We start from the raw sequence: 25,200 nt of genomic DNA on the forward strand, positions 1-25,200 counted from the left end.
TCTGATTTGAATTTTATTTTGCATGCGTAACAATATTCAGAGCCAACGCGGCTGCATGGTTTTATTTTTCGTGACATGTACAAACCGAAGTATTCACAAGTTGCCACAGAGAGACACAGGAAAGTAAAGGTGAGAGGCAGCCATCTTGCTGTTTGACTAGTTTCAGACCAGTCTTAGCATTGCTCATTTTGTTTTAAGTTTGCCTTAATTGAAACTAGCATTGTCTGTAGTTTGCCTAAATTGGAGTCAATTCAGTTCAGTTGGTGAAAGTAAATGTGTTGTAGAAGGGAGATTTTGTCTATGAATAGCAGGAATTCTGTCCCAGTTAGGTGGGAATTGGGGGCAGGTAGACAAAAGCTACTTAGAGCTGTGCTGTGTCTCGGTCACAAAAATTTAGCAGTTGACTAAGCAACAGGAACCAAGGAAAAAAAAAAAAAAAAAAAAAAAACATTTAGAAGCATGTGGCCACTACAGTGTCAGGTTTGCAGAATGATTGCCTTCCTGGATGAACTCATCCAAGAAGACTTAATTTGTGAACATTGTCAACAGGTTGAAATCCTAGAGATCAAGGTTAGTGATCTTGAGGCTCAGCTTGTTGATCTGCGCTGTATTAGGGATATAGAAAATGTGGTCAATCAGCCCATGAGAGAGATGGTGTGCACGCCAAAACCTAGGATAGTTGAGACCTTAGAGAAGGACAGTGTAGAGAACTGCTGGGTTACAGTAGGTCGTAACCGCAGAAAAGGGTGTGCACAACCCCTAGAGACACCCCAAGAGCTAGAATTACCCAACAGGTTCCAACTGCTGGACACCGAGTTGGACATTGACAGCTCAGAGGGTGATGGGGGCTCAGTTGAGCACCAGAGCACCATGGTGACACTCTCCCCCAGAAGAGGGAGGTAGTTATGGTAGGAGACTTAGACTTAGAGGTGTAGATCACACAGTGTGCTCTAGTGACAAGGAGACCCACATGGTATCTTGCCTGCCTGGTGCTCAGGTTGCAGATCTCCCTAAACTAGTAGACGGGCTACTGGCCAAAGCTGGGGGGAATCCACTGGTCATGGTCCACATTGGAACCAATGACATAGGAAAAGGTAGGACAGAGGTTCTGCAAGACAAATTTAAAGAGTTAGGAACAAAACTAAAGAGCAGAACCTCCACGGTAGTTTTCTCTGAAATACTTCCGGTACCACATGCCAGGCCAAGAAGACAGGCAGAGATTAGAAAGTTTAACACGTGGTTGAAATCTTGGTGTAGGGAAGAGGGGTTTAGGTTTATGGAGCATTGGTCTTTCTTCTGGGATAGATGGGACCTGTACAAACCGGACGGTCTACATATAAACAGAAGGGGGGCTAATGCATTGGGAGAGCGTAAATGCAGTGAAATTGAGAATCATTTAAACTAGGAACCAGGGGGGCAGGGAGCTCTGACAATGGGAAATGTTCCTCTAAAGAAAGAAAACCAAGGGAAACTGCTAGTAGGAAAGTCCAGAAATGTTTGTACCTCAATGCCAGGAGTATAATGAACAAGATGTTAGACTTGGAAGCCACAGTGCTAGCATGTGACTATGATGTTGTAGGAGTGACAGAAACATGGCTTACAGAAAATGATGGGGATGAATACAAGTTGGAAGGATATACACAGTTTAGGAGAGAGAGGCAAAATGAAAAATGTGAAAAATGACATTGAGGCAGAAGAACTGGTATTAGATCCCAGTAACAGAACAGAATCTTTGTGGGTGAAATTTTTGAACAAGAGATCTGGAGGATTAGCGGTAGGAGTGTGTTACAGGCCACCAAACTCAGATATTCAGAAAGATGCTGCATTGTACAGTGTAATCAGGACTGCATGTAGCAAGGATGTGGCTGTTATAATGGGGGATTTCAATTAGAGAAGCAATGGCAAATTGTGATCACAATATGGTTAGCTTTGAGGCATTCTTTCAAAAAACAAGGTCCAAGTCTAAAACAAAGGTCTACAATTTTAGAAAAGCAAACCTTGAAGGTATGAGACTGCACTTAGAAGAGGTAGACTGGAGCACATTGGATACAGAGTCAGTTGAAAATGGATGGTTACATTTTAAGAATATACTACTTGAGGCTCAGGAGCAATTTGTACCAAAACTTAGCAAATTGAGGACCAAAAAACACTGGCCAAAATGGTTTAATAGAGGTATGCAAAAAAATATCAAGAGAAAGAAAATGTTGTATAGCGCATACAAAAGGGATGGAGATGAAACAAAATACATAGAATATGTTGAGCTGCAAAGAGATCTTAAGAAAGGGATCAGAAAAGCAAAGAGGGAAATAGAAAGAAACATAGCTCTTGGAGCTAAAACCAATGCAAAGAGCTTTTTTCAATATTACAACAGCAAGCGGTCAATAAAGGAGGAAGTGAAACAGATTAAGGGCAAAAATGGAGGTCTATTGGAAAATGAACAAGATGTGGCAAATGTTCTAAATGAGTATTTCACAGAGGTTTTTACAAAAGAAAAAACATACTACATGCCACAGGTTGACAATCAGTCCAGTCAAACCCTAAGAGAGATCAGGATAAATGAGGAGGAGGTACTAAAGGGACTAGCAGAATTAAAAACAAACAAATCACCTGGGCCAGATGGGATATTTCCAACAGTACTTAAATAAATGAGGGAAATTATTTATAGGCCGCTAACTCAAATATTCTAAATGACACTTAGAACAGGGGATGTGCCGACTGACTGGAAGACAGCAAATGTCATACCAATCCACAAGAAAGGGGACAAAACTGAGCCAGGAAATTACAGACCAATCAGTCTCACCTGCATAACTTGTAAAATGTTGGAAAAAATGATTAGACAGAAAATAGTGTAGCATCTTAATGAAAACCATATTCTTGGAGATGGTCAACATGGGTTTAGATGAGGCAGATCATGTCTTACTAATTTATTAGAATTTTTTGAACATGCAACTGCAGCTGTAGATCATGTGAAAGCATATGATATGATATACTTAGATTTTCAAAAAGCTTTTGATAAGGTTCCACACCAAAGACTGATCCTCAAATTGGAAGCTGTAGGCATTCAGGTTAATGTAAGTAGATGGATTATGAACTGGTTAATGTATAGGAAGCAGAGGGTGTCGATTAGAGGAGTCACTTCTAACTGGAGTGAGGTTGTTAGTGGAGTTCCACAGGGATCAGTACTAGGGCCTTTGCTTTTTCTAATCTATATTAATGATCTGGACTCTGGGATAGTTAGCAAACTTGTCAAATTTGCAGATGATACTAAAATAGGTGGCTCAGCAGATACAATCTTGACAGCACAGGCTATTCAGAGGGACTTATATTCAGTTGTGGGCCGACACCTGGCAGATGAAATTCAATGTGGACAAGTGCAAGGTAAGACATGCAGGTAACAGAAATGTCCACTATAATTACACTATGGGAGGTACAGATCTAGGTGAAGTAACGCATGAGAAAGACCTAGGAGTCTATGTGGACTCCTCACTTTCTCCATCCAAGCAATGTGGGGAAGCAATAAAAAAGGAAAACAGAATGTTATGGTATATTGTCAAAAGTGTAGAATTGAGAACAAGGGCAATAATGTTAAGACTGTACAATGTGCTAGTTAGACCTCATCTGGATACTGTGTGCAGTTCTGGGCTCCACACTTCAAGAAGGATATTGCTGCTTTAGAGGCAGTTCAGAGGAGAGCAACCAGACTTATTCCAGGTCTGAAGGGAATGTCCTACTGAGAGACTGAGGGACTGAACCTTTTCACCCTGGAACAGAGGAGACTACGTGGGGACTTGATCCAAGTCTTCAAAATCATGAAGGGCATCGACCACATCAAACCAGAGGAGCTTTTCCAGATCAGCAGTGTCCCTTCGTCACAATCTGGAACAAACTCCCCAGCGATGTGGTAGATGCTGAAAATTTGGGAACATTTAAAAATAGACTGGATAGGATCCTTTGATCACTTAGTTATTAATGGACAGCAAACAAGCACGATGGGTCGAATGGCCTCCTCTCGTTTGTAAACTTTCTTATGTTTCTTACAAAACTGGTTATGATTGAACACTTTTTAAAGGAGGTTCCTGCCGTTAAGGAGTAGTGCTTGTTTTCCAGCAGTCAATTATACACAAGTGGGGAATAAATAACAAAAAACATTAATAAGCATTATGCATTTATTTAATCAAGCTAAAATATATACAATAGTTTTATAATGGCAACAAAAAGCATGTTGTGGTTAAAGGGGGATAAAAAGAAAGATTTGAAGTTAAAACACCCTGAAAAGTTATCATTTATTTTCTTCCCATCATACAATTTTACAAATTGTAGAAAACATAGAGGATTCATTTTATTCAGAGTAAATTTACATTTCTGTTGAAGCAAGCTGGTTTGGGCGACACTGCCACACAATGTCACACTGGTATCGGAGAACATCAACACCAGGGGAAAGGCGTATTCAAGGCACTCTATACAGTGGGTGTAAAAGTACCAAAATATATATGGCTGATAACTCCTGTGTTTTTGAAACTCTCTAAACCAAAAATGTCTAAAAAATACAAATGTATCGGTGGAATTAAGAACGCTGAACTTGGACAGACTTGGAAATGGAGTCACATTTTTGGGACGGGATTCTGTTTGTGCTCTTTATCTTGTACTGTTGCTTAGTGAAGGTCAAGCTCCTGCAGTCATCATGACCAGCGTATGATGAAGCACAAAAAAAGTCAGTAATGTATGGTTTGTGTGCTGCTGTATAGGACAAACTATATACATTTTTACTGTATATCTTAACTTCACTAGGTTTCATTTTTATTTTTCCCCAGACCTACCATACCCCCGCCCCAAAAAGAACCTAATTTTATTTGCTATACGCTATGTCCTGTAACATGCTTGAATCTAAAACCCCCAAAACAAGCAATATAATAAACCATGGTCTTCGACATCTTTATAATGTAGTTGGTAATACATTCTCATCATTACATTAGCAATCGGTACTGCAGTTTGCAGGCAAAGGTAGAGGCAGTTCCTTAAGTCAATGCAAACGGAGCCAAGTTCATTTGTTCTTCCTTCATCACCTCTATGCACAGTAAGAAGGCTCTATATAAATCCAGATGCATGGCTCTAAACTTAGTGTAATTTGTAGACTTCTAAATAAAAGGAGAGGGTCTATGATATAATTCCCATTCAGCTGACCTTAAACTCCAAATCTTTGTAACCTTTCTTTCTTTCTTTCTTTCTTTCTTTCTTTCTTCCTGAAGGTTTGTCTCGATTCTTGTTAGATCTAATAATTCTGTTCTTTCCTGTAGATCAAGCAAGTATTACTTAAACACATGAGCATGAAGGAAGCAGAGCAGTTCAAGGTAATCACAGAAATACAGCAGTATCCTTGTTTTGCTTTTTTAGATGTGCTTTTTAAAAAGAATTTAGGCACACATTTATCTCAGCAACAACATGCACTTACACAAGCTCAGTTTGCGTTTTGTTTGTTTGCACCAAACTGAGCAGCAGATAGCAGGGGAGCTGCACGCACCACTTATTCCTGGAAGTGAGAGGGCTGATTGAAAAGTTAGTCTAGATATCTGCAGTTGTCGACCAGTAAACAACCAGCGTTTATGACCTGTAATCCTTCTTGGTGTAGGGCTTGTTCCCCAGTATGTGATCGATATCCGTGACTATGTGAGATGTCATCTTTGGAAGTACCTGGAAAAGAAAAAGAAAAGGTGGCCGACAATAAGAAAAGCTATGCAACATCCTCAACATTTGAAGTGAAAAACGGACGCTCGGGTCCACTTTGCTTAGAGGTTGCGCTTGCCTGTATAGCCCCCAGGTTTTCTGTAAGCTGCTCAGGATTAGATGTGCCGAGAAGAACGGAGCTCACACCTTCGTTACGCAGACACCAAGCTGTGAAGGACAACGCTTGGATTACCTTTCACATACTTTGTTTTTTGGACTTGAATTTGTATATTTTTTTCCAATAAATACAGTAAATTAATATTCAGAACGTAAGAAATGAAGCGAAAAACTTAAAAAGTAATTAACACCATCTGTGACCATGTAATAGGATGAATTTCACAAAAACAGCACCATCTGTAGTTATGAAGTGAGTGGTCTGATCCCAGACGGCTGTGTGGATCTCTGTGTACTCTGTCCCATCGGCAGGATTCTCTTACCCACTGCCAGCTGAGGTAAGGTGCAGCCTAGCTTCTCTGCTATGTGGGAAAGCTCCTTTAGCTTAGCTTGTTGCCGTCTCCCATCGTCGCTCAGTATTTTATCTTTCAACCACTGGTAGGACTAGAAGAAACAGGCGAATTAGAACATTGGATTTAAAAGGTGACCACACATGCACAACAGCCTCAAAATGCTTTTTTTTGGACATTTGAATCTGCCAGTCCTCTTGTGAAATAATTGAAGTTTGAGTGGGGAAGTTTCGCAGTAACACTGTACCTTAATGGATGCCCTGGAGGTCTCTGGCACTCCGTTCTCGTACTTCCCAGTGATTATGCCACAGGCTAGGGGAGACCAAGTCATCGCCCCCACACCTGCACCCACACAGTGAACACAGCCTGGTCAGCACCCGTCAGGAAGTACAGTACAGTGGACGTGAACAGTACGTGTTCTTCGAGGATAATACAGAACGAGTATATATCTATGAGAAATGTGGAAATTTCCCACAATACTTGCATGCCCATTTGAGTTAGGCCATCTATCTCCTAAGACCTTGTAGCCTTAAAAGAATAATAATTTTATTTTCTTTTATTTGTATTAGAAATCTATTTTTACTTGAAAGTTTCTAAAAACATAAAGTAAAATAAAACAAATCAATGTAATCTCCCAGAAATGTGAAAATGTTAAGAGACATGATGAACGAGCTAAAACTCATTACTTCTAAGCACATGAAAGGGGAGAAGACGGGCTCAGACTTGCCTATTTTATGGTACAGCTCTGGAAGCTGCACTTCCACCTTCTCCCTCTGGAACAGATGATACTCGGCCTGTTCACACACTGGCGGGATCATATTAAACTGCCTCGCCACGGAATAGGCTTCCTGTAAGGAAGGGAAACTTACATAGTGCAATTACATAGTGACAAATTATAGCCAATTAGAATTAATCTCCTTTACCAAATTGTATGTGTTATGAATTATTTATGTAATTCAAATGATTGTGCTTTCATCTCTGTAATTTTAATTAAATCATCCAGAATTAGCACAAACAGATTTGACGAGCTGCTATCAATTTACAATAAAATAAACATTTGAAAGATGCTCCAGTTATTAATTTGTATTTGTGCAGGTCAGCGATCCTCTTCCCAGCTGCCAATCCAAAACAAAAGCATATATAATGAGTAAAGATCAGAACACTGTACGGTGTAAATAACATAACACACAACCATCATTTTGAGTGTGCGGTGTATCTAAAAGTAATAGCATTAAGCCCAAGGCCCTCCCAGACATGTTCTTGTGAGTGCGAATCATAACTGGGTTTGAATTTGTGCTTTCCGACTCTTGAAGAGTTTTAGGAGCTCGAAGAGGAGATCAAAAGTTATCTGTGCATTAGTTGGACGAGGCAGGCGGCAGCCTACCATAATTTCCATTGCAGTCCATCTCGAGGTTCCCCAGTACATTGACATGCCCTGGTTTATCACGTATGTCATTGCTCTGACAATCTCTGCGAGACGAAGACAAAAAAATACTCTTTCAAAACGTTCATATGAAAAAAAGCTTCCTGTATATATATGGGTTAAACAAATATTAAGATATAGATTGGACAAATACAAAACAACTTCCAGAATAGCAAACATTCTTTGAAACTACATAACTATACACTTTTAATTTAGAAAGATTTGATAAAGAAAACTAAAGGAAAAATAGGTATTATACTGCTAATAAAACAGTAAAGGGTTAATGCTTTAGTTCATTACACATTCATTGCAAAAATTGAATTAAAGTTTGAATATGTATATTAAGAAGGTGGAAATTAATGTAAAATAATATACATAACTGCACCACAAGATGGCGATTTTGCTCATGTCTTGTGCTACTTAATCTAGGCAGTGAAATGCTACACACAGCGCACAGCTTGCCTCCTCATGGAGCATGAAAATCTATCCATTATCATCACCAACTCTTTGTGTGTAGCAGACGGCTCCTCATTACCATTCGTCTGAAAGTGCTCAGTAAATCTAGGCTGAATTGAAAACAAGCACATTTCTCAGATTCCTTCATTTTCTCTTGATTGCCTGTCTGCATTAATATAGATTATTAAATTGGAGATGTTCCAAAATATTAAATATGACTGAAATATACACAAATCCGGTGTCAAGACCTTTTCTTCATGGTACAGCTAAGCACCTGTTTGAAATATATTAATTGTATCAGGATTATATCAATTTACAGACATACATTTGTTTAGGATAACCAAGCTTGAATTAAATATATACTTATTATAGTTGCTACACATTTCAACCCACATTTATTTTAAAGATAAACTTTAGGATGAATATCAACTTAAACTAAAATTAAATTATTTTCTATACATGCATGTGTTATTAAATAGTTAGGAGGTAATGAAGATTTATGGCTTATTATGTATTCAGTTGTTTGTTTGTTGGTCTTCCTCTAGCAATTTCATTTAAGTGTTAGCAGAGTTGCCAAGGGCATCATTAAAATATACAAAACTGTTTAAAATGCATCTTCAGTGTTGAATTGAATATCCAACTACATACATATAAGTGCATTTGTCTGCAACATTAGCACAGATAAACCAAATCCCAAAGAGAAAAGTAAACAAGAAACCCAGGACAATTCTCGAAAGAATGTGCTTTTGAAAAAAATAAAACATGTCCTCCATTAAAAACACATTTGCTACGTTCAAGGCCAAACAGTGCCAGAAATAAAGAGCTTGTGTGGGTGATTTAAGTGGGATGTAAGAACAGGGAAAGTTGAGTGAAAAGATGCATATATTCACTAAGGGCAGGACTGACTGGAGAGCTGCACACAGTATGAGGCTCTCATTAGGTAGCTGGCCTCCTTCTCCAGTCTTTAACAGGAGGATTTCAACAGTAGGTCAAAAGCAATTGATTCAAGCCCATGGGAGATGAATGCTAGGGGGTCAATCATATTTCCTCAGGTGCTGACAGCTTTCCATTATTTACAGAGGGCAGAGAATGACACAGATTCAGTATTTCTACATTACAGAAAGCTCACAGGTTTTGAATTTTGAGATACATGTAACAGATTCAGAAATACAACTATTTTGAACATGTGTAAGAAAATACAGTACTCCACTGAATGCAAATTGCTGTAGTTTTTTATTTATTTATAATACTTTCACTTTGGAAATAGCTTTGAGCACACAGAAATGTCACATTTAGATGGATTTGCAGTTTTTCCATTTGGAAACTGGTGAAGGGCAGTATTTTGAATCAAATAATAATGGACATACGGCTATCAAAATTGTATTTGACAACAGCTCGAAACTAATCATTTAAATGTGTGTTATTGCACACCGTAGTGAACAGTTACCCTGAGCACTCTTTTTCTGAAGCTTTTTTGATGCCGCAGCTGATACACTATCAATTTTTTCCATAAGATGCAGGGTATCACTGCTCCATGTGAAGCTAATTCAATGCTCCATTGAGAAATAAGACATCATGTTCCAGAATAAATTGGAAAAGGACTTTCTGAGAGCTATAAAAGCTGCAGTGTAGAAATACTATGTGAATTTTAATTCGCTACAGATCTTATCACTGTTTATCAATCAATCTGGTGCGTCAGATTCTTCTGCAAGAACTGTATTTGTCTCTCATGAGAAGTATACATTTTGGGGCATTTCCATTCCAAAGAAAACAGATAAAAGCGGACATACTATGCAACGTGCAACTTTGACGCATCCCTTTGAACGCGATCTACACCTATGTTTGGTTCCGACATATGTGGTGATGATACAGTGTCACCGTTAAGACTGTGAAGTCAGCAAACAAAACAAAGTCCTAGCCTAGTCTCTCTGTCTGACAGCCTGCCTGTCTATCTATCTATATGAAAAACATATTTGACAAAATAATCCGCCCACTGATGCGCTGGGTACAGTCTGTATACTCAAGAGCTTACGAAACAGAGTATTGAAACAAACACATGTCCCTGGCCCCCAGGTAGCACTGCTTCATTGCTTCAGATTTTCTCACCCAAGGTGACCAATGAACATCTATCTAGTTCTGTCCTTCTGCAAGAGAATGTGGATTACATAAAGGGACAAACGGGGAAATCACTGATTTCCAGCAGCACATTCTCTGCAGAGACTATTAAGATACAGAAGGCATACCTGTCGAAAACCATTGATTATGGAAGCATTGAGTCGCTGAAGTCATATTGGAGACAAGAGCCTGGTGGAGCTCCCAGAAAGACCATAGAGGAAAAGACAGGCTGGCGACGCTGCCAGGGCACACACAGCGCAACAACAAAAGACAAAGCATACAAGCCAACCAACCAAAAAATTAAAAAATTAAAACAGAATAAAAGCTCTCAGGCCATTGTATTTGTCTAACTATATTCTGTAACTCTGAAATCGTTGATGAATGTACTATATTGTCTGGCTCCAGGCTGGTTTGTGGGCTTCATTGTGAACTCACTGAAGATTGCTAGTTACAATGCTACAAAAGACTATCCATAAGACTGTGATACCGCGCACTTCCCTAGTTCGCCACCAGAGATCATCATCTCCCACATTCTAGCCTCTGACATTCTGACACAGCACCATGTGCATTTCGTGTTCCTACCCTCCTCTCTCACTGGTTCAGCTCTCCAAGCCACAGGTGGCTGCTTCCCTCAGCCCTGAGTATTGATACCCCTTCGTGGGCTCAGGTTCTTGGGTTCTGTTCTCTGTCCTGGTTGTTTACCAGTTGCCTATATTTTGATTATGAACGTTGGGTTTCCCTGTTTGTCTTGTTTTTCTAACCTTGTCTATTTGCTATATATTTTGCTCTGTGTTTAGGTTTAGACCCTTAAACTTTTAAGGGCTTCTGCTAGGACCATGACAGCTGGAGTGGGAAAATAGCCCTGATCCCATGTTTGTGGAGAGTAGGACAGGACAGGAGAACTTATTGTAAAATATACTTCTGAGCCCTATCACACAAACCAATGTGTCGGTGTATGTTGCAGAATTTCTACGATGAAAGACATTTTGCCCTGGATCACATTCTCAGTGGTGCCGGGTAGTGCAAAGCTTCCCTAGCCACAGAATCCAAGCAACTGTGAAAGTCAAAGAGAGAAACAATATCAATGTGAAAAGGAAAATATTTATAAGGGCATGCATCTGAACACAGCTGGAAAACAACAGCCATCACCTCAGACAAATCTAAGATGTAAACCTGCAATTACCAAACAATCTGAAGAACATGATGAGATTATTTCAAGGCTCGCACAATATAGCCTCGATGGGGTGGGGACAAAACAGTCAGGGAAAAGTCAAGGAAAGAATGAAGCTAAATGATGAAGTGTGTGGGTGGGAGACCACATTACACAATACTGCACAACCCTGCGTGTAGGTGAGAGGGGTTGGGTGAAAGGTTCGGGGAGTGAATCTGAATTAATTGAAATGTAAAGTACCTCTGTGGTACTACATCCTCCACAAGGAGGCAGCCACGGTGACAATGCCATGGTCTGACGTATGAATTATTGAGTCATGAGACACGTCAGCTGATACTCCCCACTGTTTACCCAAAACCACCCGAGCAAACAAATCGAATCCTCAGAGGCAACCTCAAGTATCCAAACAGATGGCAGTGCAGCATGACTATCAGAGCTGCGCACATTGGGGAGCAAACCCCCTTGTGTTCATTGTACGGTTTGGGTAAAAGATCAGGTTTCGTTCACAAGACAATGCAACTAACTGAGCAGAACTGAGGGAAACTGATACACGAAGAAACAAAACAAACGCCAAAGCTGCGACACGTTTCAAGTGCAATGGAAGGTGCTCCTGCAGCCCATATCACTGGATTATTTATACAGTGAGAATTCATTGCCAGGATGTGCTTGTTACAGTAATGTCCAGCAACATACAATCTACAAAGCCTCAGGGACTTTAATGAACCAATGAGCAATTTCTTATTAAGACTAGGAGAAGCCAGAGTGGGTTTTTGTGCAAGTAGCTTTTCATCACGTCAGCTACTTTTTCAGCAATTATATATATTTGCAAATTGCGCAGCTTTGTGTCTGCACTTTTTTATATTATTGTGGAAATAAATTAAAACAAGTAACAATAAACAGCATGTTCATTGAGCAGGGACTGATTTAGAAATACTATATATTCTAAATGTAAATTATTTTAATTTCTCGCTCTCTCTCTATCTCTCTCTATTTATGTATATATATAATTTGTATGATCTCATTACAATTTTTACCCCCATGGCAGAATATCTTTTCAGACTGGAGTTATGAGTTCACATTGCTGTGTGTGAAGTGAATGACTGATTTCAAAAATGTTTGGCAATAATAGGCTTATGCAACAATAAGCCTCTGGGAATGCACATCTCTTAAGAAGCGGGCACTCGGTCCCCTTTTCACTTGCAGTTTATTTACTTGAAAAATGTAACGAATGCAAACAAATGGAAGGTTTCTGATAGAGCCAGCCCTGGGAGTGAATTGTGTAGAGGCCTAACCATCTGAAGCAAAGCCATATGTCGGCACTCAAAGGCTCCGCTTTGCGCGGGATGAATTCCAGACACGACTGGCTCTCGTCCCTACTGTAGTGCGTAGTTCAGAATAAACCTAATGTGACAATAAGGATGAGGTACAAAACTTCCCTCAATTGTCCTTTAACTTTCATCCTGTTTCTAAGTTCTGTACAGAGCAATTAAAAATCCTGGAGTCCTTCTCTTGAGGAAAACTGTTAATACATCTGTCTTTTCTCTTTCCAGCACAGATGGCAAACAGCCTTAGTGACAAAGAGATCCCACAACGTCATGTTTATAGATTGTAGATATAGTGCCTTGAACAAACGTTACTAACCGCCGACATTGCGCTCACTAGAACAAAACCCTGAATTGTAATTCAATCTCACCACTGTTTTAGCAAATAATTGGGCTTTTTACACAGTTGTTTTTTATTGTAATAAAGCACAATGTGTGTTTGTAATTAAAGAAAATAAATCTATATTGAGCTGGAACCAGAAATGCAATTTGAGCTCTGTCTTTTGCCGATTGTCTCAGACGAGTGCAAATACTTTACGCCTTGTGAAAATCTTTTATAACTGAGTGAACAGTTATAACACTGGCAGGAACATAAACCATTCACACTTTAAATCCCTTACGAAGGACAATCAGGCTCGAGCAGCATGGTTTGCCCGGGCAGTAGCACAGCGTAAGTTGACATCTTTCTGTCGGAAGCGCATTCACGACAACATAAAACCCCACTCACCCTCCATTGGGGTATTGTTGTCTGGTCGATTTGCAAAGACAACATCCACGTACTCCAGCTGCAGCCTCTGAAGGGAGCCCTTTAATCCTGCAAGCACCAAAGGAAGAGCACAACTGTCAGAACGCGTTGAAGTACAAGACAAGCCCCAGCAGACAGCGCGGAGAGCTCACTTCAGCAAAATGCACAGTAATAATGTTAGGGAGTTAGAGAACGTTTTCTGACAGTTTTCTCTTAATGGAGAGTATTTGTGACCATCTGTGTTGTTGTTTTTTTAACAAAGCAATATATATATATATATATATATATATATATATATATATTTTTTTTTTTTTTTTGGGTGACGTGAACTGAATAAAAATACTAAAATCAGCTGAAGTACTCAAACAGCAAAGCAGAACATTTGTGGCCAGAAATTAAACCACAGAAACAACAAATAGACGAGGCCTCACTGAGTCAATTGTCTAGCAACATCTGTTATTGTGTGTGTGTGTGTTTCATTTGTCATATTTGTCTTGACAGCACACCTTTAGGGAATCATTAGACATGCTATTCCATGTTCATAAGGGTTGGACCTTTTTTTATTAATTACCAAGAGCATACAAAAGGCCACAGGAAATGGCGAGGATGTACATGTGTCTTAGCCATAACCGTCTTCCCACTCATTGATTTAAGACCGTACTAAATTCTACTTGACAGAAAGTCACTTTTTGTTTCCCCTGAATGAAAGATATGCTAAATCAACTTTAAACTAGAACACTCCCTTCAAAAACTAAAATCCATTATTTTTATGTACGTCTTATTTTCTTCATCAGTTTCATTTGCGTCCTGCATATTTACATATTATATATATTTTTCTCCAAAACTTGTCACTCTTTACATTAATATTGTATACTTGTCTAAATCTCCTTCCTTCTGAATATTTTAGTTTTAAAACATGTTAATGTAGTTCAAAAAGTACTGTACCATTCCATGGGTTACATTTTCAAATAATATGGCAAATGAGAATGAATATATAACACATCAATACTACAGTATATAAAGGCATGCTCCACAACACCTATGGGTTTGCTCTTATTTTTTTCCTCTAATACCCGTTTCTTTACGATGCCTAGATCGGTAGCAGGTAGGCTATAACAAAAGCAATCAGCTCTGCCTCCTGTTGAGTTTAAATTACTTTTTAACAACTAAAGTCAGTTTACTCTGATCTTTAAAAGCACACTGGACAAGGCTCAATTACAGAAAACAGGGCCCCAATGCTACAATTGACAGGTAACCAGCAGACGGATTAGAAATTGACAAGAGAGAAGGAGATTGAAATGGGTGCTTGGAAGTATCCTCTCCTCAAGCTATGCTGAAAAGTTTTAAAGCTGAAAACCATTGCTGGGAAAGTTCCTTACACATTTACAATTGCTTTAAGACAACTGGGAGCAAGTGAGAATTATGAAGGTGTTGCTGTTATAGCTAGTAAACCAGCAAATGTCTGCAGGGTAAAAATATAGATTTAAGCTAGTTAGTTGGATGCTAAAAAAAATATAGATTAAGAAACTGATTTAAACAAAAACATTACCATAACTATGCCGAATCTGAAAGTATAAATAAGACAGGTCAGGTTAAGGGACCAAGGATGGAGCCCTGCAGAGCTATAGCTGGTCTGTGCAGTGCACAGGTTCTGTCTTACATTATTGAATATTGAGTTCATTTGAATTTGCGATCTGGATTTTTTATGTTGTTTGCATGTGCAGGACGTCGAGAGAGAGAGATCCCATAGTGGTCCGTTTCCTATTAAAGTGCCATCATATCGTGTAACATAAACCCTGAACTTTACACATTCTGCACCCATTCTGAGACCCAGAGAACAGTGTGACAGTGTGCACTTAAACTCCTATAATCTAGTCTTCTCAATGTGGGCAATGGAACGCAGACGGAGAGTGCAGAAAAACACGGGCCTTGCACCTCCACTGTTCAGCAGGCCATGACTGCATGCTGCAGCAGAATAACATTCAAGACACATGTCAGGAGGAGTTTGAGGACATGCCAGTCATGACTTCACACCTGTATTTATTTCCCTTGATCATGTTGTACCCTTTCAAGAATGCCATCTGCAGAAATAAGTCTGACAAGACCACAGCATTGCACACATGACACGCGGGCGGCCCTGAATCTAATGTTGGGAAATCATACCACAATTTGCCCTAAAAGCAAAGCTGATGATTGTAATGCAATGACATCTCAGTTCAAGGAAAGCACTGTCAAAACAATGTGGTCAGAACCCTGAAACCTTTATCGGTACAATTAAATCTGACAGTGCACATTATCTAATTGAAACACTGAATACGATAAAATTGTCTTCTTATAGAGTTCAAAGCTTATGTAATTACATTGGCTTTATCTTAAACAGGTTTATGAAAACACGCAGGCCACTTTAGTGCTAATTATATTTGAAACCGTTCCAATCCATATGCTACATTTTATGCAAGCACTGGTCAATATGAGGGAGCTTAAATGACACAATGCAAATGTAAGCAACTTACAAACACCTCATAATAGGGTAAGTGCTTTTCAGTTACACAATTATATTACTTTTTTTACAGGTAACAGCATTTCAGTTACTGGGACTGATACATTTCCCAGGCTGTAATTACTACTGAGATTCTACAATGGGTCAAGGAGAAATGCCAACAAATAAAGCAACCAATAAAGATATACCTTCAATAATGTGTTTTCTGGAAAGTCCTCTTTCAGTTTCCGCTCTGAATAAAAAAGAAAAAGAAAACAAACACAGATCATTACCTCCACAGAAAATGGTGTTTGAGACTCCTGACGGGCAATTGCTACAGACTACAGATAGTATTCTAAATCGCTCTGAATGAAATCAGTGTACAGCGTTTAAAAACAAAATAACATTGTGAAGACAATTCATTCAATCTGTCGATCTGTCTGTGTGATTTGGCTGGGGCTTGTCATTGCCCCCACAGCAGTTAGCTGGTTTAATCATAATCACATATATATGAAAGGAATTCATATTCATAGGGAGTGTTAAATGGTTCCATGCAGCCTCATCAGAGAGATGAAATATGCCTAGCTAGCTTATCACATCTTACAGCTGTGTCATTGCCTTTTAGGATTTTACATAATGCCATGTGAAACTTATTTCTTAACCGTTCGATACCTTACTCAGCACAGCACAGGATTCTGTCACTACAGACCTTCGCTCATGTGGTTTTGAACAACAAGTCCTCTGTCTGACAGGGGACTGTGGCTAATAGGAAGGTGTGTAAGCAAGGGAGACAGAATAGGTCAGGTTTACTGAGCCTTTGGTTCAGGGCTGCTTTCCTCACACCGGAACAAACAACGTTAACATTTGACAATAGCCAACGGATTACTGTTACAGCCATGAAATGTCAGCCTTGCACAAAGGTTAGGACTCTGTTTGCATGGGGTGAAGATTGCAGGCCTGTCAATCTAATTAATAGTTACGGGGATGTCAAGAATGATAACATTAAATATTGTACACACATGCAGACATTAATGCAGCGAATTGCGATTTATTTGTCGACAGTGTTTAAAAATGTGATTCTGAAATAGCCGCACTGAGTGATTCATGAACAAGTGAAACAACATGATTAAAAGCTTGCACTTACTTTCCACCCCAGTAAAGCTTGGTTGTTATCACAAGACTGGATCTCCTGTTTAGACAAATCCAGAAGCAAACAGTCAGTATAATTAGCACCAGTGTTTCTCCAGGAGTCCAACCATTATCAGCATTTCTTATCTATATATTTTTGCAACAGTTAATTTTAGGCACAATTATCAAACAGAGAGCTTGGATTTCAAGTTGCACCACTTAAAAACAGGCTTTAAATTTAAAACAATTAAAAAACCGCACTGCTATTTAAATGAGACAACATGAATAGAAAATAGAAGCTAATTGTACCTCTGCAACTTCCTTTTACTATCTGATAATAACATATAAAATATCTGATGGGAAGAGTACCAAATATTTCCATATAACACCTATTGTGAGATTAAAGCAAACGCATTGGTTGTTTAAGATAATCTCAGGATAAATACATGCAGATTCTTTCTGACTACATTATTTAACCTTAAATTACATAGAAATATGCCTTTGAGCCTAATAGTAAGAAAGCTTGTAACTCTCAATCACAATCAAACAACTGGACAAATATATTAAAACAAAATGAGGATCCAGCTGTTTTGTTCCTATAACACACAGTCCCAGAATCCAGGGGTGGTTATGATTAATGACACAGTACATAGGATACGCATGATCATACATCATCATAGGCATATTGGCCCAGGAAATATTGTGCACAAAAATTCGACTGGCTTGCTCTTGTGCTGATCTATTACGATGAATCTGCTGCTCTAAAACGGGCAACTGCAGATGATTACCCAAATCATAACCATTTCTTGCAAGATGCAGGGGATATTTTGATAGGCTGGTTCGACCTTCTATACTACCAAGCATTGTCACAAATGTTTAGCTTGTCGGCAACATCTCCATGTCATTTCAATTGTAAATGAATGAAAATGTACTGATTTCCTACCAGTAAAAACTGTGTGCATGTTATGTATTATTAATTTGTCTTTCAATAGTTTGTGTGTGAATAAAAACAAAACAACAATTTGCTGGATTTATTATTTTAACACATTTAAAACTTCAGATGGTTTCCACAGAGAGACATTTCACATTAAATTGGACTCCGCAGGAATCAAAAGCTATACAGTGCAAAACCCGAATTCCCCAAAGCACGGAGAGCGTGTAATTGAGCGGTGTGAATTAGCAGCATAAAGGCCTGTCAAATCCACCTGCCTTGTCTGGCTACACCTAGTGGACCTGCAGTCAAATCAGGAAACAGTGCACAAAGCAACAGTAATCAACATCAGTTCCACTCCAGCCCCAACATTAAGCCAAACTCGGAAATGTGATTCAACTATTATACCTCATATAATTTATAATAAGTAGAAATGTATACATTGCTAACACTATATTATTATAACATATTATTACATTATAATGTAAAATGAAGTAATAGCACATTTGCATCAGTGAATATACTCTGTCTGAATTAGACTGGACTCATTTCTCCCATATTTGGTATTGATTAAGATATGGCTTATTTAATTAAGGGAAGTCAGATATTGGGATTACAGACATGATTTAATGTAATGCTATCTACCATATCTTTCTGCTCTCCTTTAATCACATTTAAGGAAGGGAAAAATTAACAATATTCAAAGTTTCAAGTGCTTTCCCAATGCTTATTAAGAGGTACAATGGTAAAAAAGCCTGAAGCCACCCACTACGGTACAGGTAGTGCACAAACACATCAGTGTATCATGTAGTTCTATATTATACACAATCATTTAAAACAATATATCCGTCCGATATAAAAATATAAATAACTGTGCTAAATTAACAGCGTACACTATATAGAATAGATAATAGCATAACCTTATTAAAAATATCTTCAGCATGTCAAATAGGAGCTGTGAATTGATAGTGAAAATAACACCATGGGTTTTTGTCACGTTTTTTTAAAAATTGGGGCTAACAGTGAATTCAATTAAAACCGAATCTGAAGAGCACCGGAAGGAATCGGAAAGCTCTCTCATTTCCCCTTCTAGTGATCAACAGGGGTAGATAATCTGTGTCCAAAGGGACTGCAAATACTTGAAGCAAAAAACAGATGACAACACAGTTCACAGATCATCACAGGAGTACGTATATTCTACCAATACATTGCATAGGATAGAACTGGAACAAAATTCAGTGTGATGCTGAATTGCGCAGATTTTTTTTAGTTCCATATAAAATATATTATATTTAGTGTGATGTTCCAAATCTGCTCAGCACCAGCTCTGTCTCAAATCTGCGTCCTATAAGGAGAAGAGGATTTGCTTTATGGAACATTTCACACATAGCTTTGCTCTGCGAAAAACAGCATCTGCCTGGTTGCCTTACAGCAAAAGAAAATTAATCCTTATATTTGGATAATTACAAAACATTGCATTAGGAAGGTGTGTTATTCATGGCTTGTATTTCTAAATTGCAAATTAACACTATTTCACAGGCAGAAACCACTAAGCCAAAGTTAGGGGGGAAACAATTATCTGGTCGTTTGATCCCACTGAAATAACATTTATGGATTGTACAGTAGAAATAGAATAAATAAATGTGATTAAGCTTGACCTCAATAATCATCAGGCCAGGGATAACTATAAGATTGCCAAGGAGATTTCTTGGACCAAAGGTTAAGAAATAAAGGCTTTAAGTCATGATCTAGTTCAGGAAACAATCTTTAGCTATCTGTATAGGATTGATGGAGTCTGTTTTAGTGCTGAAATCCAACAGCTTATGCAAATAGCACACACTTTAAACTTCTTCATTATATCCTACTGGGGCTGTCACATTGGACTTTGAGCTAATAAGGATTTACAAGGCGACGGATTGCATGTGGAATCAGTTTTTTCTAAAATTATTCAAATAGAAACCTCCATTGTCAATTGGATTTTGCTGGGCACCAGTTAACGGTATCAAAGACAGAATCCTCTTTTATTTAAATTAATACTAATTGTCACATTAAACTCAACACAACAGAGATGGGAAACCTGACAGACAGAACGAGCCTCTGACCGATCCTGTCAGCTTTAAATTTCAACCTGTAATTCTGACAGAAGAGACAAAACATCTGTTGCTATGGTTTCCATCAGAGGCCTACTTATCAGAGTGTTTAACCAGCTGAGGAGCTCCAGGCGTGAGGAAAACAACAAAACTGCCTTCAATTCCGTGACTGAGCAGATGCGTCTTAAATTTGATTATTAGTCTGTCGTCCAGTACACTGCAGAAGTGCGTAATTTGTCATTGCCTGAACTCCCAACAGCCATATGCAGTTCAGGACAACGAATATGTCAAACATCCACTAATACCCAGCTCCTGATTGGACTATGTTTGTATGGCATTCAAGTTTAAATTCAAAACTTACACCGCAATAATTTGGTTGTTGTTTTAGTTTTTTTTGTCTGTGTTTTACTGACAATTTTATAGTAATGGATTGTATCAAAACTAACAATACCTCCAGTTCTTCTTCTTGATGATGTTGCCCAGTATGATCTCGGCTCTGAAAAGCACAAGCAATCCATCATTATACACAATAAGACTAATTTAAAAAAAAAAAATCAGGAAAAAGCAGGTTTTGTGTCTGTTGTAAGTTTACACTGTACAATATGCAGTAAGCTTTGTGAATGACAAAGGCTAGTACACAATTCCACAATCAAAATACTGTAAGATATAGGGCTTTCCGTTTAATTTGCCATGGGTGGTCTTCTTAGGTGTGTTAGTCTTTGAAGCACCAGAAAGAAAATTAAAAAACACCTCTGCAGTTTAGAATTGGGGTGAGGGTGCAGTTAGTTTGTGACTCAGATGTATGCCTACTGGATTCCACATCATAACACACACACACACATGCACACCGGTAGATATAATGAATTTGTTTAGATGATGTATTCAACCTACTTGCCAGCAGCATAGACCTCGGCAGTATCGAACAGATTGACTCCATTCTCATATGCAATTGTCATTAGCTGCTCAGCCACCTGTGAAAAACAATGCCTAAATTATTGCTGAATAGGAAGGTCTTATTCTATCGCTCTGGACTCCTCAGGTAAACATACCAAGTTTAAGAACTAATTCTCTTTTCTTGACTTGATCTGTTGTGGGGACAACTGAAAGAGAGATGCCACTGACTTCACTGTTTCTCTGGCTGGTCAATGACCGAAGTTCAGAATTTGGAGACTAATTTGTATTACATGCTTTGTTGCAGCATCACAAGGAAATTGTATCATTTGGTGGCATGATTGCACAGGGGTTAACACTGCTGCCTTACAGCTCCTGGGACCCAGTTTACATCCTGTGTGGAGTGTGCATGTTCTCCCCATATCTGTGTGGGTCATCTCTGGATGCTCCTGTTTCCTCCCACATCCCAAAAAGTGCTTAGGTTGATTGGCTACTCAATATTGCCCTGCAGTCACATGAGTATAGTGTGTGTGTGTGTGTGTGTGTGTGTGTGTGTGTGTGTGTGTGTGTGTGTGTGCCTTGTGCCCTGTGTCTGATTGGTCCGGCTCTGGCTCAGTGTGACCCTGTACTGGATGATGAGGTGATTGATAGTGGATGGATGGATTTTAGCAATAGGCTCTCCTTTAAATGTGACAACCTTGAAACATCACTTAATCAACCCCCCCTCCCCGGGAATCTGTTTGGTTTCTTCTATTCTTCTAACAATTCATTACAGTGAGTGTTTGGCAGGTCTCCAAAGTTGCTGAGGGAAAAGCTTCAGGAGAAGCCGTTTTAGTCATTCAAAGCAGATTTTGATAAGGACTCAATAAAATGTGTCACATAGTTTATAAAAAAGAAAAAAAATCTCAAACAGAGTGAAGAGAGTTTAAAATAGATAAACTGCAGTCGTCAAACTACTGCAAAGGCAGTGACATTCTCTGGTTGGCAAAAAGTGACCCATGTTTTTCAATGCTTACCAGGCAAAAATAAAAAAACTCTCTCCCTGCCGGAAAAACGAATTAATGAAAAAAAAAAAAAATTACAGAGCTCACAGCACAGTGTTGTATCTGTCACCTGTTATCCCTCACAATCTGCTGCTATACTTTCTGAAATGATTTCCCATCTTTGACATCAACAGCATAAATAGACAGCACATCTGTCTGTGACAGTCATTTGAAAACATTACTTGTAACATAAAATTACACATTTCAGAGAGAAATAAATGAATGAGATCAACAGACTACACTCTTGATAAGCTCAGAATCCTGAAATGGGAAGGATAATAGTCCCTTAAGTCTGTTTAGCAATGATTAAGTTCCTCTATTACAATTGGAAAAATAATAAACTTCAAAAGCTTCTGCCCAAGAAAGCAGAAAAGATTATTCTCTAACCTTTGACAGCGAGACTCTCGGTTGTCAAGCAGGAATGGAGTCAGAGACTGGAGTGGATGCGGATTCACTTAATGCCACACAATGAATATGTTAACCTTGCCTTCAGCAAAACAGTCCACCAAGCTTGTGAACATAGTCATAGCATACGGTTATGTACAAGGCCTGTAGCTAGGACAGCATCTTTATACAATCACATACTGCTGTTCGCAAACTTTCCAAGCACACAACTAATGATCCTTGTCCATTCTACATTAATTCTGCAATTACTTACAAAGCTACAGGAGTACAGGATATAAAGTAATGATTTAAAAATGATGAAAAAATGATTAATTGGAACATGTTGTGATGGTTATACCAAAGAGAAATTTCACCTCTAAATTATTTGTAAATAAACAGGTTTATGATGGACAACACAACATGATTGACCTTGTATAACAACTTTGGCACAGACTTTCAAGTAAGAATACTGCCAATGTCTCCGAGTTGCACTGTGGTCGATATTGCAGTTCAATTTGTATTTTTTCTAATTGAATATAGCCAAGTTCATTGCCACAGATTAATGATGCTGCATTTCTACAGCATACACAAAGCAACTCAAAGTATGATCAATCAAAAAGTGCTATATTGCACTCGTGACAAGGCAGAAAAAGTAAATGTATCACATGCAAAACCCCAAATACTGACTAAAAATACTGATCGTCTGTTCCCTGTAAAAGCATCTGTGTTTAATTACCATACGAGTAGTTTAGATTTATTATGTCCAATTCATGTTTCATTAAAAATATATAATTACAAATAAATAAATTATGCAGAATTTATGGCCATGCAGCCCAGGTTTTCCTATGTGGCGAACTTGCCCATCTAATTTATTGCCTTTAGAGTGAGCAGTCTGTCTACAGGGCAAGTAAGGGCAGTGGTTTATGTCCGAGCGAGACTCCATTTCTCAACAGAAGAGAGATAGCTTTAATAAGTTTGTCTAATTTCAAATGGCTCTCTTACCTCGTCTGAAATCTGACCTCCAAAAGTAACCCAAGTTCCTGAGGGGGAAAAAGAAAAGAAAGAAGGAACATGTTTATGGCCATTGAGGCAGATATACGAGCAACAGATTAAAAGCAATAAAAGCTTTGTGCGTTTCCGTCGCTGTTTGAGAACGGATGCATATCTCCACTCTTCCTGCTTTCCACTTCTTTTCATCCATGAAAAGGGCTCAGGGAAAGAAAGGTTTAACACTCATGACACTCTGATTTCCAAGAGATTTTATTCCAATCAAATAGCAGAGAAAAACAGACAGGAGATCTTGTGTTCTGTCTGGAACCTTTCACAAGACAGCACAAATCCCTAATTTTAACAAAACCTGTCAAATGAACAGACAAACCAAATTATGTTAAGCTTTAGTAGCAGTTTGTAGGTAATCCTTCCTATACCCTTTGAGAAGTCTTAGCATATATGCTTTGTCAAAACTCAGTTAAAGTCTTAAGACCACTTAAGGAAACAGAATGTAAAAAAACATAAATAGTTTTTAGTAGGTAGGAGGAGGAAAGAATAGATAATGTATCCTGCGCATGAGTCACTGTGACATTAGGGTCCTACCTGTAACTATTTTCGTATTAATAGTACGCAGTAACTAGGCAATCATGGAATGCAAAGCTCTGAGGTGAAGGACGTTTCGATTGAATTCAATTGATCGAGCGCTTCTCGACTATAATGAAGGAGAGTCCAGGGATTTGACCTATTATCTTACAGAAGCCATTGCTTTACAAGCTGAAATACAGATTGAGTGTGTATAGATGTGTTCTGTATCAGTATGTGACAGGTTGAAAGCTTTACATATTCTTGTCCTGAAGCTGGAGCCACAACAGGAGATAAAAATAATTTTAAACCCTTGAATGTGAGAGGAAACAAGTGCTATTGAGCACTACTTTGACTTCAGGAGATTTCACACAGTCCAGGAGAAGTTTATTGTTTGTTTAGAGTACAAGGGGAAAGGGGTCATACAACATATAAATGAATACGTTGATTTTCATTAATTTGATATCTGACAGAAAACAAACGTTTTGAAAACACATAACACAATAAGGAAATTACAGTAGTAATTCATCATGAGGACAACTACAGTGGACAATATGACATTGATGACATTCCCTTTTTCGGTTAGATATATACTCAAGAGGAAATATTTAACTTCGGTGCCAAAAAGGATATCTCAAATTATGTTTTCAGCACAAAACGTGACAGTTAGTCCACGTCAGCAGTTAGTGTGAAACATCAGGTCGGTAGAAGAGCAAAACTGAAGTGAAATGAGGAGACTATCAGAAAAGACATCCAAGAAAAACTGAGAAAATATAACTTAAGGGCAGACATGAGCACACATTTCAACTGCCCTGACTATATATCAGTCCTAGTATAATTATGTCTTACATTTTAGGGCATGATAAGAAATACAGCATATTGAGCAGCTTCTGAGAAAATGAACTCTTCATCCATATTGGGCAGAAAAGCCTATACATAACTAACAGCTGTGAATCTTGTCATTAGCCTCTTGCCAATGCTTCTCTCTTTATGCAGTGTGCCTGCTAGCTATCAGTCTACTGTCAGGAAATGTGGAAGCTCCCACAACCCCTCCTGAATGTTTTTCTGTCCAGATCTGAAGTGAAAGAGTCGATGCTGTCCACCAGCACCAGCTGCAATTGACCAACAGCAAGAACCTCCCCACTGACCCTGAAAGGACACCCGTTTGTCTCCTCTCATCACCAAATATGAAGCACTTTTTATGCCTGACTTCTGCCCTTGAAAGGCCAAGATCCACTAATCTCCTGGGACTCTATGATGCAGGA

At 38.7% G+C, this 25,200-nt stretch overlaps 1 protein-coding gene across 4 annotated transcripts in view; it reads right to left on the minus strand.

Annotated features, from left to right (window-relative positions):
- Positions 1 to 4,152: 4,152 nt before the first annotated feature.
- Positions 4,153 to 25,200, minus strand: part of kcnab1a (potassium voltage-gated channel subfamily A regulatory beta subunit 1a) — a 94,418-nt gene continuing 73,370 nt past the window's right edge. For all 4 annotated transcript variants that reach the window (XM_066709452.1, XM_066709449.1, XM_066709450.1 and 1 more), the window contains 12 exons: positions 23,366 to 23,403; positions 20,937 to 21,016; positions 20,497 to 20,541; positions 17,041 to 17,085; positions 16,106 to 16,149; positions 13,400 to 13,486; positions 7,570 to 7,655; positions 6,913 to 7,033; positions 6,433 to 6,527; positions 6,159 to 6,279; positions 5,801 to 5,889; positions 4,153 to 5,688 (listed from right to left, as the gene is read on the minus strand). In XM_066709452.1, coding sequence (XP_066565549.1) covers positions 5,599 to 5,688; positions 5,801 to 5,889; positions 6,159 to 6,279; positions 6,433 to 6,527; positions 6,913 to 7,033; positions 7,570 to 7,655; positions 13,400 to 13,486; positions 16,106 to 16,149; positions 17,041 to 17,085; positions 20,497 to 20,541; positions 20,937 to 21,016; positions 23,366 to 23,403 — 941 coding nt within the window. In that variant the 3' untranslated portion in view covers positions 4,153 to 5,598. The remainder of the gene's footprint in view (positions 5,689 to 5,800; positions 5,890 to 6,158; positions 6,280 to 6,432; positions 6,528 to 6,912; positions 7,034 to 7,569; positions 7,656 to 13,399; positions 13,487 to 16,105; positions 16,150 to 17,040; positions 17,086 to 20,496; positions 20,542 to 20,936; positions 21,017 to 23,365; positions 23,404 to 25,200) is intronic.

The sequence above is a fragment of the Amia ocellicauda genome, chromosome 7 (assembly GCF_036373705.1).
Source record: "Amia ocellicauda isolate fAmiCal2 chromosome 7, fAmiCal2.hap1, whole genome shotgun sequence".
In the NCBI taxonomy this organism is placed as follows: domain Eukaryota; kingdom Metazoa; phylum Chordata; class Actinopteri; order Amiiformes; family Amiidae; genus Amia; species Amia ocellicauda.